This window comes from Alexandromys fortis, unplaced genomic scaffold (genome assembly GCF_014885135.2).
Source record: "Alexandromys fortis isolate MF-2015 unplaced genomic scaffold, M_Fortis_MF-2015_v1.1 scaffold_73, whole genome shotgun sequence".
In the NCBI taxonomy this organism is placed as follows: Eukaryota; Metazoa; Chordata; class Mammalia; order Rodentia; family Cricetidae; genus Alexandromys; species Alexandromys fortis.
In genome coordinates this window covers 3331509-3345330 of record NW_026067959.1, presented here as the reverse complement: position 1 = coordinate 3345330, position 13822 = coordinate 3331509, and the positions used below count along the sequence as shown (strand labels likewise).

At 41.5% G+C, this 13822-nt stretch overlaps 1 protein-coding gene and 1 long non-coding RNA gene across 3 annotated transcripts in view; one reads left to right on the top strand and one right to left on the bottom strand.

Annotated features, from left to right (window-relative positions):
* The window catches only part of Dhx29 (DExH-box helicase 29), a 45828-nt gene that overhangs the window by 16112 nt on the left and 15894 nt on the right, over window positions 1-13822 (bottom strand). Inside the window, exons 8-14 of one of the 2 annotated variants that reach the window (XM_050152845.1) lie at window positions 12456-12614; window positions 9778-9943; window positions 9225-9348; window positions 6617-7237; window positions 5686-5829; window positions 964-1140; window positions 381-521 (exon numbers count right to left, since the gene is read on the bottom strand). In XM_050152845.1, the coding sequence (XP_050008802.1) occupies window positions 381-521; window positions 964-1140; window positions 5686-5829; window positions 6617-7237; window positions 9225-9348; window positions 9778-9943; window positions 12456-12614 (1532 nt within the window). Of the gene's footprint in view, window positions 1-380; window positions 522-963; window positions 1141-5685; window positions 5830-6616; window positions 7238-9224; window positions 9349-9777; window positions 9944-12455; window positions 12615-13822 lie in introns of those variants that run through there. The other variant, XM_050152846.1, reaches the window with a different exon arrangement.
* Window positions 8102-13822, top strand: part of LOC126507995 (uncharacterized) — a 9954-nt gene continuing 4233 nt past the window's right edge. The window contains exons 1-2 of the long non-coding RNA XR_007593688.1: window positions 8102-8388; window positions 12718-12842. This is a non-coding gene — a long non-coding RNA (uncharacterized lncRNA). The remainder of the gene's footprint in view (window positions 8389-12717; window positions 12843-13822) is intronic.

Genomic DNA, 13822 nt, shown 5'->3' with positions numbered 1-13822 from the left:
AGACCTAATGTTTGCTCCTGCGAAGACAGGCTGCTAAGAAAACCAAGAGCAAAGATCTAGATTTAGGATAGCACCATCTCCCGAGTCACAGTAGAAAAAATATCACTAGAGACATCCTCTCCAGTCATGAATCACTGCTACGAATACGTTCTCAATGCTGCTTTACATTTATGTAATCTCTATTCTACATATACCTAATGGTCTCAAATAGTATAAGAGACAATAACATATTACAAATTAAGGACTAAAGTCTGAAACAAGATTAAAGAGATAGCTTTTAAAATTCACTTATCCTCACGACTGTTTCTCCAGTTCACAGTGCTAGGCCACATGACTGGAAACTCACATAGCAGGTTGTACTCTGAGCATTTTCTCTTTACCTGGTACTTCTTTATTCCCCCAGCTTTACTTGTAACATTGATGGTGATTTCTTCCTCCTCCTCCAGAAATTTCTGACAATATTCGGAGTCTTTCTCCAGTACAAAGCCCGTTTCTTCTATTATATCTTCAAGATGGAAAACCTGCAGAGAAGGCAAACACAGACGCGACCGAAAGTCACTCCAGCGAACGCCTTAACGAGAACAGAGAGCTGCATCTTTCAAATGCCACTAATTTAAGTGAGGACAGGAGGGAACGCTTTCATTAGCATAACTGGATTGAAGAACATTGCAGACACAGAAAGTCTGCTGCTAAAGGATCATGGACACTCACACCTTGGTTTAAAAAGAATATGGTCAGAAGAATAGACAAGACAGACAACCCCAGACCCGAGGATGGCTGAGAACAGAGCACCTTACTGGCAGATGCCACCTTCAGTATAAACATGACTCAACATGGAACCAAGTTTCAGTTCCTGAGAGCATGCTTTCCCATCCTTCCCACCCTCAGGCAAGCACCAGCCACCTGACTGCTTACACACACACACACACACACACACACACACACACACACACGAAGACTCACCTCAACGGGGTAACTTCTTCCTGAAATCCTGAGAATGGGACAGTGTGTGAAGTAGGTGGAGAACTTGTCGCTGTCCACAGTGGCGCTCATCAGAATCAAGTGGAGGTCAGAACGTTTCTGCAAAACTTCCTTCAAGATAACGAGCAGGAAATCCGACTGGACACTTCTCTCATGGACCTAATGGAAAGGCAACATGAAATCAGTCACATCTAGTGGCTGGGAATTAATAATCTACCAGAAGTTAATATCTGAGTATAACACGAGGATTTATGGGCTGATTAAGGGATGCTTCAAATAAGGCTGAGCTTCAGAATTAAAACTCAGTTTATTCTGTAAGACTGGAGTCAATGGAAGAGTCAGCATATAACAGCAACGGTCGGACTGTGCACTAGGAGACGTATTGGAAATCACACCATATGTGGCTAACAACATCAGGTTGCCTCCCAGGTTCATGGAGAAGTCAGCCTGACTCCTAACTCTCTACTAAACAGGGAAACGTCCATTATTGCCATTACAGAAGACAGACGGTTTACTACTAAGGAGGAAACTGAGTTGAGCGGTCGGAATCTGACCAGGTATCTATCACCGTCTAAAAAAAGAATTTTCCTGCCTGCCTCACACACACATGTAAGTGACTCTAAATTTACTGCAAGGCAGAGGTGATGTAAGGAGGACGCTGCAACCTTGCTGCAGGGCATAGATGATGTATGCTGCCCAAATACAAGTATTTGCTACTTGTATGTCCATGTCGAACTTTCTGTACCCTTACACATTTCTGTCCTAATTTGTAACAGATCACAGAAGCATATAAAGAGAAAGTACATTAAGACAATAAGTAATTTTCACGATCTGCTTGGAAGGCAGACAATAATGCTTAAGCATTCAAGCCTGGGGATCAATTCCTTGGGTTCATCTTTTGGCATGACCACTTATAGTATGGTTTTGGGAAAGTTACATAAATATCTCTGGTTCTACTTATTCATTCATAAAAATAATAAAAAATTTATGGAGTTGTATAATAAGCAAAGGGACAATGGAAGGCCTGCAGAACAAAGCCTAACAAATAGAAAATACCTTGCATTGTGGCATATGCTAAGAGATAAAAACTGATAAAGACAGAAGGTGTCGTATACACTGTAAGAGAACTTGCCAGTGATGTTAAAAACCAATGGATGAGTCTGGGTGCTCGCACAGGAGAAAAACAGGACAGGAAAGGGAAGAGAAAGGAGGTAGGTCAAGGGACAGACCTGTGTACCAAGTCACAATGGATGTATGAAGCTCTGAGTTCAAGTCTTAGTACCCCAAATAAACAACCAAGGGGAATGAGCGATAGATAGCTCAGTGGTCAAGAGCACTGACTACTCTTGTACTTGAGCACACATATGGAACTCTAGGTCCAGGGGATCTGATGCCCTCTTCTGGCCTCTGCAGGAAACAGGCATGTACTGGTAAACAGACATGTATGCATCCAAAACATCCATACACATTGAGAGAGAGAGACAGAGAGAGACAGACAGAGAGACAGAGAAAGGACTTACAATATAGTTTAGGAACTAAAATACTAGACTTGGGCCCTGCGATGAGAAATACACAAGAAATAAAGCTAGAGAGGTACCAAGTGATAGCCACGGAAACCTTAGTCTGTCTGGTGACTAAATTATCTTAAAGCAGAATCATGTGATCTAAGTATTATCTATAATTCAAAAAACAAGAGACACAGGTACCTGGAGCTGGCTGTTCATGATGGCACACATCCTTAATATTAGGGCCCTGGAAGCTGAGGCAAGAACACTGAGCTCAAGGCCAGCCTGTATAGACACTGTCATAGAAAAAAGCTATTCTGGACTCTGGCTACAGGGCAGAGAATGAGAGCAGCCAGTTTAATGCATAAGATGCTGCTGCAGTTATTCCTAATTTGGTGGCTGAATTTAAAGAGGACATGAGCAAAAAATGCTGGGTGATTCTCCTTCGGTGGCTGACTAGTAATGGCAGGGCTCCCTCACTGGTCAGGAGAGAGGAGCGCGGCAAGGACATTCTGAGTTCTAGAAACCCCGAACCCGAAGTTCCCAAGACTGGAAAGTGTCTAGAAGGTACTTGGAGATTTGTGTCTGAAGGTCAAGAAAAGAGATCCAGTGGACTACAGTGATATGGAAACTTTGATCAGAAAAATGAAAATGAATTGCAACCAAGATTGTAAAGAAACAAAAAAGATAATAACATACACTAGAGCGAATAAAAATGTATAACATCAAGCACACCTCTTACTGGTTGTCAGAAACTGGAGCTACGGGCACAGCCAGCAATGAATGTTACTGAGATTCCACTCCAACTGTAAACACAGCACAGCACACAATTCCTAGTAACACAGCCAGAAGAGGTACTGTCCTGAAAGAGTTCGGAGTAAAGTAACAAACTGTGCCCAAATCACTTGTATTCTTAAGTGCTGCTGAATTTCATTGGGACCTAAAGATTTTTTTACTTTTTAAAGATTTATTTTTATTTTATGAGGGTTTTGTTTGAACATATATGGATGTGCACCAAATGTGTGCCCGGTGCCTGCAGTGGCCAGAAGAGGGTGCCAGATCCCTTGGAACAGGGGTTTCAGATGTGACTGCCATGCCTGTGGGTGCTAAGAACTGAACTTGAGTCCTCTGGGAGGAGCAGCAGGTACTCCTGACCTCAGAGGCATCTCTCCAGTCCCAGATTTTACTTTTAATATGCATCTGTGTTGGGGTATGTCCATGTGGGCACAGTTGCCCACAGAGGCCATGGAGGTGCTGGGAATCAAACACTGATCCTCTGTGCGTGCAGCAATAGCTCTTAACTGCTGAGCCATCGCTCCAGCCCCCCCCCCCCCGAGATTCTTTTACTGGGACACTCTTTATATCAAGAGGCTGATGGTGTTAAACTGAAGCTTGATTCAGTTAGTCATGTCAAACTAGCAAAGAATACAGCTTCTGAGGGCTGGTCTGTTCTTTAAAGGAATTTTCTGCTAAGTTACAAGAGAACTTATGATCTGATATAAATAAAAGTTCTCAATAATATATAAGAATAGCACTTTGGCTCATATTGACCCTTGATGATATTTAGGTCTGGGCTTGCGAAGCAACAATTATGACCTCTGTGTTCTCTGGAAAACTGTCTATATCCTCTACATCCTAGGGATAACTCTTCCATAGAGTGAGCCAACAGCCACTCAGCTTCTTTCTAATGTCTTATCAACCACAGTGCAATTTCCTACCTACCCCACAAAGAAAAAACACCCCTCTAAGATAAATTCCTACCCACAAAGAAAAGAGATCCCTCAAAGATAAATAAATTCCTATCACTTATTTATTACCAGACTATTAATTAGATTGAAAAACGCCTTTACCTAAAATTTGTCTAATAAGAAAATAGTTAAATAAATAGAAGACATCCAAATTATATAGTACTATAAAACGATTTTAAAAATCAAGATTTTGGCTGGACAGCGGTGGCACACACCTTTAATCCCAGCACTCAGGAGGCAGAGGCAGGTGGGTCTCTATGAGTTCGAGGCCAACCTGGTCTACAAGAGCTAGTTCCAGGACAGCTAGGGCTGTTACACAGAGAAACCCTGTTTCAAAAAACAAACAAACATACAAAATCCATATTTCGTACACTAGTGATCTGAAAGACTCACAAACTAAACAGACATATGGAATGCACACCCATAAAAGCATGAATTAAGTGGTAAATTTTTTTTCTTGGATTGTGAGACTGTAATTTTTATTTTGTAAGTATTTCCTAGCCCAGAAGAGGAGAGTAACCTCTAAAGTAATCTATCTGTGGTCCATTAATTACAAGCCAGTGAGTGAGAGTGGTGTCACGTGCCTTTATCTCGGCGCCTGGAAGGCTAAGATGGGAAGACTGATGTGGGGAGGCAGCCTGGGCACACAGTCTCAAAATTTCCAAAGCATGACAAAATGTTACTTCTGCATAATTTAGTGAGTTAACAGACATTCATAAAAACCAATATCAAGCTTTGCTCTTTCTTTCTCTTTCTTTTTCCATGTTAAGAGAGTCTCACACTGTTTCATGTTGGCTAGGAACTTGAGGCAATCCTCTTGTTTCAGCCAATCAAGTGCTCAGATATAGAGGTATCAGCTATCCTGCCTTGCTAGAAAAACTTAATAATACTTTTTGAAAAGAGAGTTGCCATATATCTGTCCTTGGAAACAAATACTAACAAATTAGTTTCCTTGAGTAGGCTGGTAAACATCTGAAACAGTCATAACATAAAACTTTGGACATAATTCAAGTGTGCCCTCAAATCTGATTTGAGAAGAATATTTAGAGAAAAGATGAAATGCACACTGATGTTTCTTGTCTTCTGTGAAGGAGTTGGGAGCAGTCCCGAAACAGGTCTTTGAGGCGGTTGAGAGGGAAGTGTCTGAGACACTAGCTACACAACTGAACCTCTGGGTACCCCCATTTCTTCAACTGGAAAGTAAAAATATCTACCCCATTGCACTGCTGAGATTAGATGAACATGTGTCTGTGTGAGCCTTTGAACACTGCCAGGCATGCAGCGAATAGGACGTAGTACTTATTACACAAGGCATTTGCTGGATGAAACTGAATCATTCGATGGACAGTCCCTGATATGTAGTTAGCACAAAGAAAATGTTAGTGTCACCAACATCATTTAATATAGGCATGTTTAGAGTTTATCTGGACACAGTTATAAAACCTACTCACCTCATCTACAATGACATGAGACACATCAGTCAGAAGACCATCTTCCTGAAGTTTCCTTAGCAAAACTCCTGTTGTACAATACAGTAGCCTGGTAGACTCGCTAGCGCGAGATTCCATCCGGATCTGATAGCCACACAGAGAATTCTGCGGGGAGAACACAGAGCGGCTCTAAGGTTACTGCAGAGAGTGCAGCCCCCGTGCTCGTCTCGGCACACCATGCAACAGTTAGGCGGATTCGCTTATGCAATTATTACCAAGAGTCTCCTTCTAGCTGGACATGGTGGTTCATCCCTCTAGTGCTAGCATTCAGGGGGTTGAGGCAGGAGTACCACTGTGAGTGTAAGGTCAGCCTGGGTTACACAGTGAGTTCCAAGCTGCCTTGGGGCTATAGTATGAAATCTTGCCTCAAAAAGCCAAAAACATGTATTTCTATGATTTTCAGTTGAAGCTGTAAGATTTGTCTTGATAATTTAAAATTTTAAGTTCTACTTAGTGTGCATGAGTGTAGGCTCGTGCAAACTATGGTGTACCCGTGGAGAAGGAGGACAAGTGTTGCTCCTCTTCTGCCACCCTAACAGATCCGGATTCCCCTCAGGTCAGCAGCCTGTGCACTGCCACCTCTACCTTCTGAGACATTGCTCCAACCCCATCATTTGCTCTCTCCTTCTCTGAATAATCTAGCATTTTGTATCTACCCTCCTTTCCTCCTCTGTTCACTGAAAAGGAGGGAACTGCTCAGGGACACATCCACAGGAAAGATTTATGATGTACGCAAGACAGATCTGATTGTGCCTACTCTTTGAATAACATATTTGAATGGTAACATATCTGAGTATTCAGTGACGAGAACTAGGATCCTGTACAGGTTCCCAAGAGCAAAGCAGCGTCAGATCAGCACTGGCAGAGGTGGAGAGGAGAGAACAAGCCTTACCCTTCCTCCAGGTCCATTCTCACAGCCCAGTTCATCACACACCCTGGTGGCTAAACTCACTGCGGAGATTCTTCGGGGCTGGGTACAGACTATGTTACACTTCCTTGCTCCACACTCATTTAGAAGCAAGTCCTCCAACAGGAAATGTGGGACCTGAGTACTTTTGCCACTCCCTGTTTCACCTGCCACGACCACAACCCGGTGCCTCTTCAGAGTTTCCACAATTGAGTCCCGGTGTTTGAACACAGGCAGCTGCTGCCTTTCCTTCAGAAGTCTCTGATATTTGGGTGTGCTTTGCAGCTTCCTGAAGAGGTTCCTGACAGGTTCCAAGTCATCTGCATTTGCTGACTCCAAGGATAGCGCAGAAAGATCCTCATCAGAAACTAAGTTTTCCCAAGATTCCTCGGGGTCTTCAGAGCTCTCTTTTTTATGTTCCAGATGCTGCTGCTGCTGCTGTTGCTGCTTCTGCTGCTGCTGTTTCAACTTACTCAAAAGTCTGGCAATAAAGAGATCGCGTGGTTTATTGGTTTCCATTTTATTTAATTCTTCCTTTTTCTTTTCTTCATCACTCCACTCCAGCCAAACATCTCGGTAAGTAGGAGGGAGTAACTGATGAACAGACTAGAAAGGGAAACAACAGCGATGCTTTACTTTGCTGATTAGGAATCAGAATTCAGTGGAACGCAGGCTAGTCGACTGCATCTTAAAATGTAACGTTATCTGTAAACGTTAAAGTCATTAACATAAGAGACACCTGCATAGGCTATCAAATCATGTCTCTTTTTTGTTTTAAAGATTTATTTTATGCACATGTATATCAGCGTGAGGGTATAGACATTTGTGAGCTGCCATGTGAAACCAGGGCTCTCTTAACCACTGAGCCATCTCTTCAGCCCCCAAGTTGTGTTTCTTGACCTAATGGTTGTGTCTGTGTGGAAGTGAGTTAAGAGCTCTGCTTTCTGTCTCTGCAGAGTGCCTGGAAAATGCTAACTTTTAAAGCTCGGTAAACTACAGAAGGAGTGTTCATTAAATATTCCTGCAGTGTACTATATAATATGTGGATGAAGCACAGAGCATTTTGAACACAAAGCTCCCCATGGGATCTGGCAGTAGTATAGTGCTATAAGTCAAAGTATTTCAAAGGACAACACCAGGGTTGGAGAGATGGCTCAGTGGTTAAAAGTACTGGCTACTTTTTCAGAGGATCCGGGTTCAATTCCCAGAGCCAACATGGTAGCTCACAACTGTCTATAACTCCAGTTCCAGGGAATCTGACACCATCACATAGACAAATGTGCACATAAAATAAATAAAGCATATTTAAAAGGACTTCTCTGCCATCAAAGAACCTCCAACTACCTCTGTGATATCAATAGTCATTTCTACTAAGCATATACAGCCCATGATACTTTACTTTGCAAAATGCAAGAAAGAAGACATGAACTTTGGCACAACTTGGAAAAGACTCCAAGGGGGCTAGTTAGGGGCTAATTTCCTGTGGCTGTTTAAATGAGAATAGCCTCACAGGCTCATGTTTGAATGATTGGTCCCCAGTTAGTGGGGATTATTTGGAAGGATTAGGTGGTGTGGCTTTGTTGGAAGAGTTGTGACCTTATTAGAGGAAGCATGTTACTGGGAGTGGACTTGAGGTCTCAAAAGTTCACACCAGTCTGTGTGTGTCTTTCTCTGCCTGCAGATTGGGACTGAAAGCTCTCAGCTACTGCTCCTGTATGTTTCCTGCCATTATGATCATGGACTAACCCACTGAAACTGTAAGCAAGACCCTAACTGAATGATTTTTTTTAAATTATTTTTTATTATTTGATGTACATTGGTGTTTTGTCTGTGTAAGGATGTCAGATCCCTTATCTGTAGTTACAGATAGTTGTGAGTTGCCATGTGGGTGCTGGGAACTGAACCAGCTCTGGAAGAGCAGCCAGTGCTCTTAACCACCAAACCTCTCCAGCCCCCCAGATGCTTTCTTTTCTAAGAGTTGCCATGGCTGTGGTGTCTCTTTACAGCACTAGAACACTCAGTAAGGCACTTCCCACGAAGACAGAGAAACACTTCTTTATGAAAAGGAAATGCTGGCAATCTAACTTTTGAGATGAGCACTGTGTTCGCTCAGAGAGCGTCTTCCTTCAGCAGCACTTAACCTTTTTCTAAACGCTAAGCACATAGTTAATATAACCTAAAGTTGAAAATGGAACCACTTGCCTGCATTTTTAAGTTGAAAAATTGAGTTTCAAGCTATAATTTTATTGTAGAACGGGCATTTCTTATCCCCAAAACTTGGAACTATAAGTCTGGATTTTAGACTTACTGGTACATATGCCATGGAGTAGACTTGGGCTACACCTGTCTAAACACAAATTCTGTTTGTTTTATATATGCCTTCCAGAGAGTCTGAAAGTAATTTTATGCCATACTTCTAATAATTTCATTCACAAAAGAAAGTTTCTTGGTGAAGAATTTTCTAGTGTCACGTCATGTCTGTGCTGAAAAGGATTTGGGTTTTAGAGTCTTTTAGACTGTGAGTTTTGAATCAGGGACACTCAACTTGCATGGCCATCATTTCATGATTTCTAAAGCATCTAAAGGGACCCACCTGCCCTTTCACCAGACGGTAAAGGGCCAATGTAGCTCCCAGGTGCTGAGCTTGCATGCCATCCTCCGTTAAGATTGTAGGGCAGACGACCAGAACATCGTCCTCAGACTTGACAACCCTTACCCTAAAACAAAGTAAAAAAATAACAATAAAACCTTTAAAAAAATTGATGAGGTCAGATCAAAAAGTCAGAAATTCTTTAACATCAAATTTAAACTTACAACAGTTATGTATTTCCATGGAAGGCTCTGCATCAGATAATGACTTATAAGCAATATGAATAGGAAATAAGGAATTAAGAGTTTCTTAAATGCTTACTTGATTTGTGTTTTGTTTTTGAGATAAGGTCTTATTCTATGGGCCAGACTAGATTTGAAGTCAGTCTGTAGCCCAGGCCAGCCTGGAACTCCTGCCTCAGCCTCCTAAGCGCTGGGATTACAAGCATGAACCACCAAGCCTGACATTTCTAAATGTTTACATAATTTACAAGAAACAAAAAGATTTTCATTTCACAGTTTTCTAAAAGTTCATTCAGTTAACCAGAAAAACATACCTACATTTCCAGTATCTACCTACTGGAACTTTCTCAAAGGAAGGATTTGGACTCTTGGGAAGATTCTTCCTGACCCAATCGATTAGAAACTGTTTGGGAGATTTTCCAGTCCAGCTTCGAGCAGTGTAGTCAAAATTTCTTACATCATGAGGTTCTTTCTTTTTACCTTAAATGGAAGGCAAAGACTTGTTCTTTAAAAATGGTAACAGCAATATAAATTCTCTGTGGAGTGGTCAATGTGCTCTCCCTTTTGGGAACAGCATTTCTGAAGAGAACAGGTGATGGAGGAACAGAGAAAAGTTGTTCTTCTCTCGGTGATGCAATCCTCTTCATGGATTGAACCACAGAACATCCCAAATCTTTTGTTGTTGGTGGTGGTGCTGGTGGTGGTTTTGAGACAGGGTCTCACATGGCCCAGGAAGACCTGAAACTTGCTTTGTAGTCAAGGATGATCTTGAATTCCTGATCCTCTTTGTCTTCTTCCCAAGAAGTGTTGGGATCTGAGGTGTGCACCATCACACCTGGCTGACCTCGAGGACCTTAGGCATGTTCATATTTACTAAACAACAATTGGTAAAATTCTCTCCATGTACTTACTGAAAATAATGTCACATACCATTTCTCTACTTATCAAGGCCATTGCCATCAACACCGCCTTCAGTGGCTTCCTGGCACGTCTAAAATTAAGTACTCATTCTTGATAACTATCCCAAAGGGTTTCTGTGGTCCACCCTTGCCAATATATTATATGCTGTTTTTCCCAAATGCTGTGATTACACTGGCCCTCAGGCAATTCTTTAAATGAACAAAGTATTCCTGGCCAAGTAGCTACCAGCCTTGTGGTTAGAAATCAGTTACCATTTCAAATTCTTAGGTACACTAGTCATATCTTAAGTGCTCAATGTTCATGTTTTGTTATTAACTACCATATCAAATAAGACAAATACAGTACATCTCCACCACAGAAAATCTGTCAAATAGTGACACTCTAAACACACGTTTACCTTAAGATTTTTAACTCTCTATCTCTCTTCTTTACTCTTTGCCATCAAGCTAACACCTGATTATCTGTCAGACTATCAGATTACTCTCATGGCTAATATTACCACCAACAAAGTGGCTCCAGTTCAAATCATACCCTTCTGCTCTACTGTTATACTTTAAATTACATCTGTATGTGTGTGTGTCTCTGTGTGGGTATGTTCACATGAGTACGGACATCCGGAAGAGGATGTCAGATCCCCTGGAGCCAGAGTTACAGCAACCAAAAGTGCGTGCTGGGAGCTGAACTTAGCTCTGCAAAAACAGTATGTGCTCTTAGCTGCTGAGGCATCCCTCCAGCCCTACTCTTTCTATTATTAAAACCCTGTATTCTCCGAAAGCACAAATCATGATTTAAAAATATACAATTTATCCGTGCTCACATTCCACATTGCACAAATAAAAGGAAAGAGATTGGGTTATTTTGCTTATATAACTCCTTTTTGTTGCATAACAATGATTCAATAAATATTACTAAATACGTAAATAATTTTAAAAAGTCTATCATTTAATATAGGAGTGAGCTGTGCTATAATCTGATGAATGCACAGAGAATATGACCAGTGTGTGCAGCAATGCACAGATGGGTATGATCACTCACCTCTTAGGGTCATGGAGGACTTAGCAAGTCAAAGAAACAGTATTGTTTGATTTGTACCTAGGCTCTAGGGGCTAGCAAGCTGAAAAGGAATGGAGCTGTCGAAAACAAATGTAAGGAATGAAGTGGCTAGAGCACTGGGAAAGAGTGGAAAGATACAAGTGAATCAAGATGCGAAAGCTCGAATGCCATGAAAGGCCCTGGGCTTGTCACTGATGCCACTGAAGGTTTTTCACTGGAGAAGCAGGGGACACAGCTCTACTACATAGCACTTGCTTGCATGTGCAAGACCCTGGATTTGATTCCCAAGATTAAAAAAAACAGAAGCAACAAATTAAAAGGTTTAAAATAAGAACTTGTATTTACATAAACTCACATTCACATTTCTCAGAAAAACCATGTCCTAGTTTGCTTTCTGCTGTTAGTATAAAACACTGACTTAAGACAACTTTGGGGCATGCTTGCTGGATCACCTCTGGTTCACACTTAACTAGCCTGCTTACATTGCCAATGACCACCTGCCAGAGAATGGTGCCCCTCACAGTAGACTGGGTCCTTCTATATCAATTATCAATGGAGATAACCCCTCACAGACATGCCCAAAGACCAATCTGATAAAGACTGCTTTTCAGGGACTGGAAAGATAGCTCACTATGGCTAAGGGCATATACCGCTTTTACAGAGGCCGTGAGTTTGGTTCCCAGCACCCATGTGGAGCAGCTCGCAACTGTTTGTAAGTACAGTTCTAGGGCATCCAATATCCTCTTGTGGCCTCCTTGGCACTCATGTACAAACCCGTATACAATACACACACGATTCTAGGCAGTGTCAAGTTGACAATTAAAATCTAGCCGTCAAGTTTGGAGGATGAACTACAGAGAGATGGGTCTTAGCCAGTGTCTTTGTAATGACAAAATGTTACACATGGTCATCATAATTGTTATTACTTTTATAAAACATCTATGAAAGTGTAATTTTACTGTCAGTTTAAGTAGTATGCCAAAATGCAATGTAACAGTCATGTTCCCCTAAGTTTTACCTTTCTCTTCTTCAGTGGCAGCTGCAGATTTTTCAAATAAATTCAAGTTTAGAGCACCTTCACCTTCTGTGGCTGGAGGAGGCTTTTTTCTCTCATTTTGTTGATGTGAAATCTTTATGGTTGGGTTGAATATTGGATGGTCTTCTAAAGTTTCCATTTCTACCAATAAAAAAAAGTTTAGTTTCATATATTTGCTTTTTATGCTTTGTATTTTGCAAATATAGTTTTAAAACAGCATGTCTTCTTTTCTTTTGAAAACTAGTTACTTCCCAGGCAGTGGTGGCAAACGCTTTTCATCCCAGCACTCGGGAGGCAGAGGCACATGGATCTCTGTGAGCTCAAAGCCAGCCTGGTCTATAAGAACTAGTTCCAGGACAGACTCCAAAGGTATGGAGAAACCCTGCCCTTAAAAAAAAAAAAAAAAAAAAAAAAAAGTACTTAATTCCTACTTGGAATCTATGCTAAAAGTTAAGTGCAATTTATTAATTTCTATTGCTGTGGGACAATGGTTCTACCCCGTAAAGATGTGTTTCTTGCGCTTGTTTAATAAACACTGATTGGCCAGTAGCCAGGCAGGAAGTAGTATAGGCAGGGCAACGAGAATTATGGGAAGAGGAAAGTTTCAGTCTGCAGTCATTACCCAGCTACAGAGGAAGCAAGATGTGACTGCCTTGAGGAAAAAGGTACCAAGCCACGTGGCTAGCACAGACAAGAATTACGGGCTAATATAAGTTACAAGAGTTAATAAGAAGCCTGAGCTACTAGACCAATCAGTTTTAATTAATGTGGACCTCTGTGTGTTTCTTTGGGACTGGATGATCAGGTAGGACAGAAACCTCTGTCAACAGAATGGTGCTGGGTCAATATTCCATAATGTATACTAAAAAGAATTAGTAAGTACAATAGATTAAAAAATTACTACCTTCATTGGAAAAAAGTACATATAAGATCACATTTACATTTCTTGAATGGAAATAGCATTTTATAATATATACACACACCCATAGGATCAGCAGACTATGACCTATAGCAAAATCCTCCCACTGTCTATTTCTGTATGCCCTGTGAGCTAGCATAGTGTTTACATTTTACAATGATTATAAAAATAAAAGAGGGGTTGGGGGACAGCTCGGTAGATGAAGGGACCTGAGCTCAGATTCCCAGTGCCCACACAAAAGCCAGTTGTAACAGTGTACATGTGCGACCCTAGAGCTTGGGAGCAGTGCAGGGAGACAGGCGGACCCAGGGGCTTGCTGCTAGTCAGTTTAGAGAAAACAGAGTGCCAACTCTAGTAAGAGAGCATGTCCCCCAAAATAAGGCGGAGCCAGAAAGAGAGAGAGAGAGAGAGAGAGAGAGAGAGAGAGAGG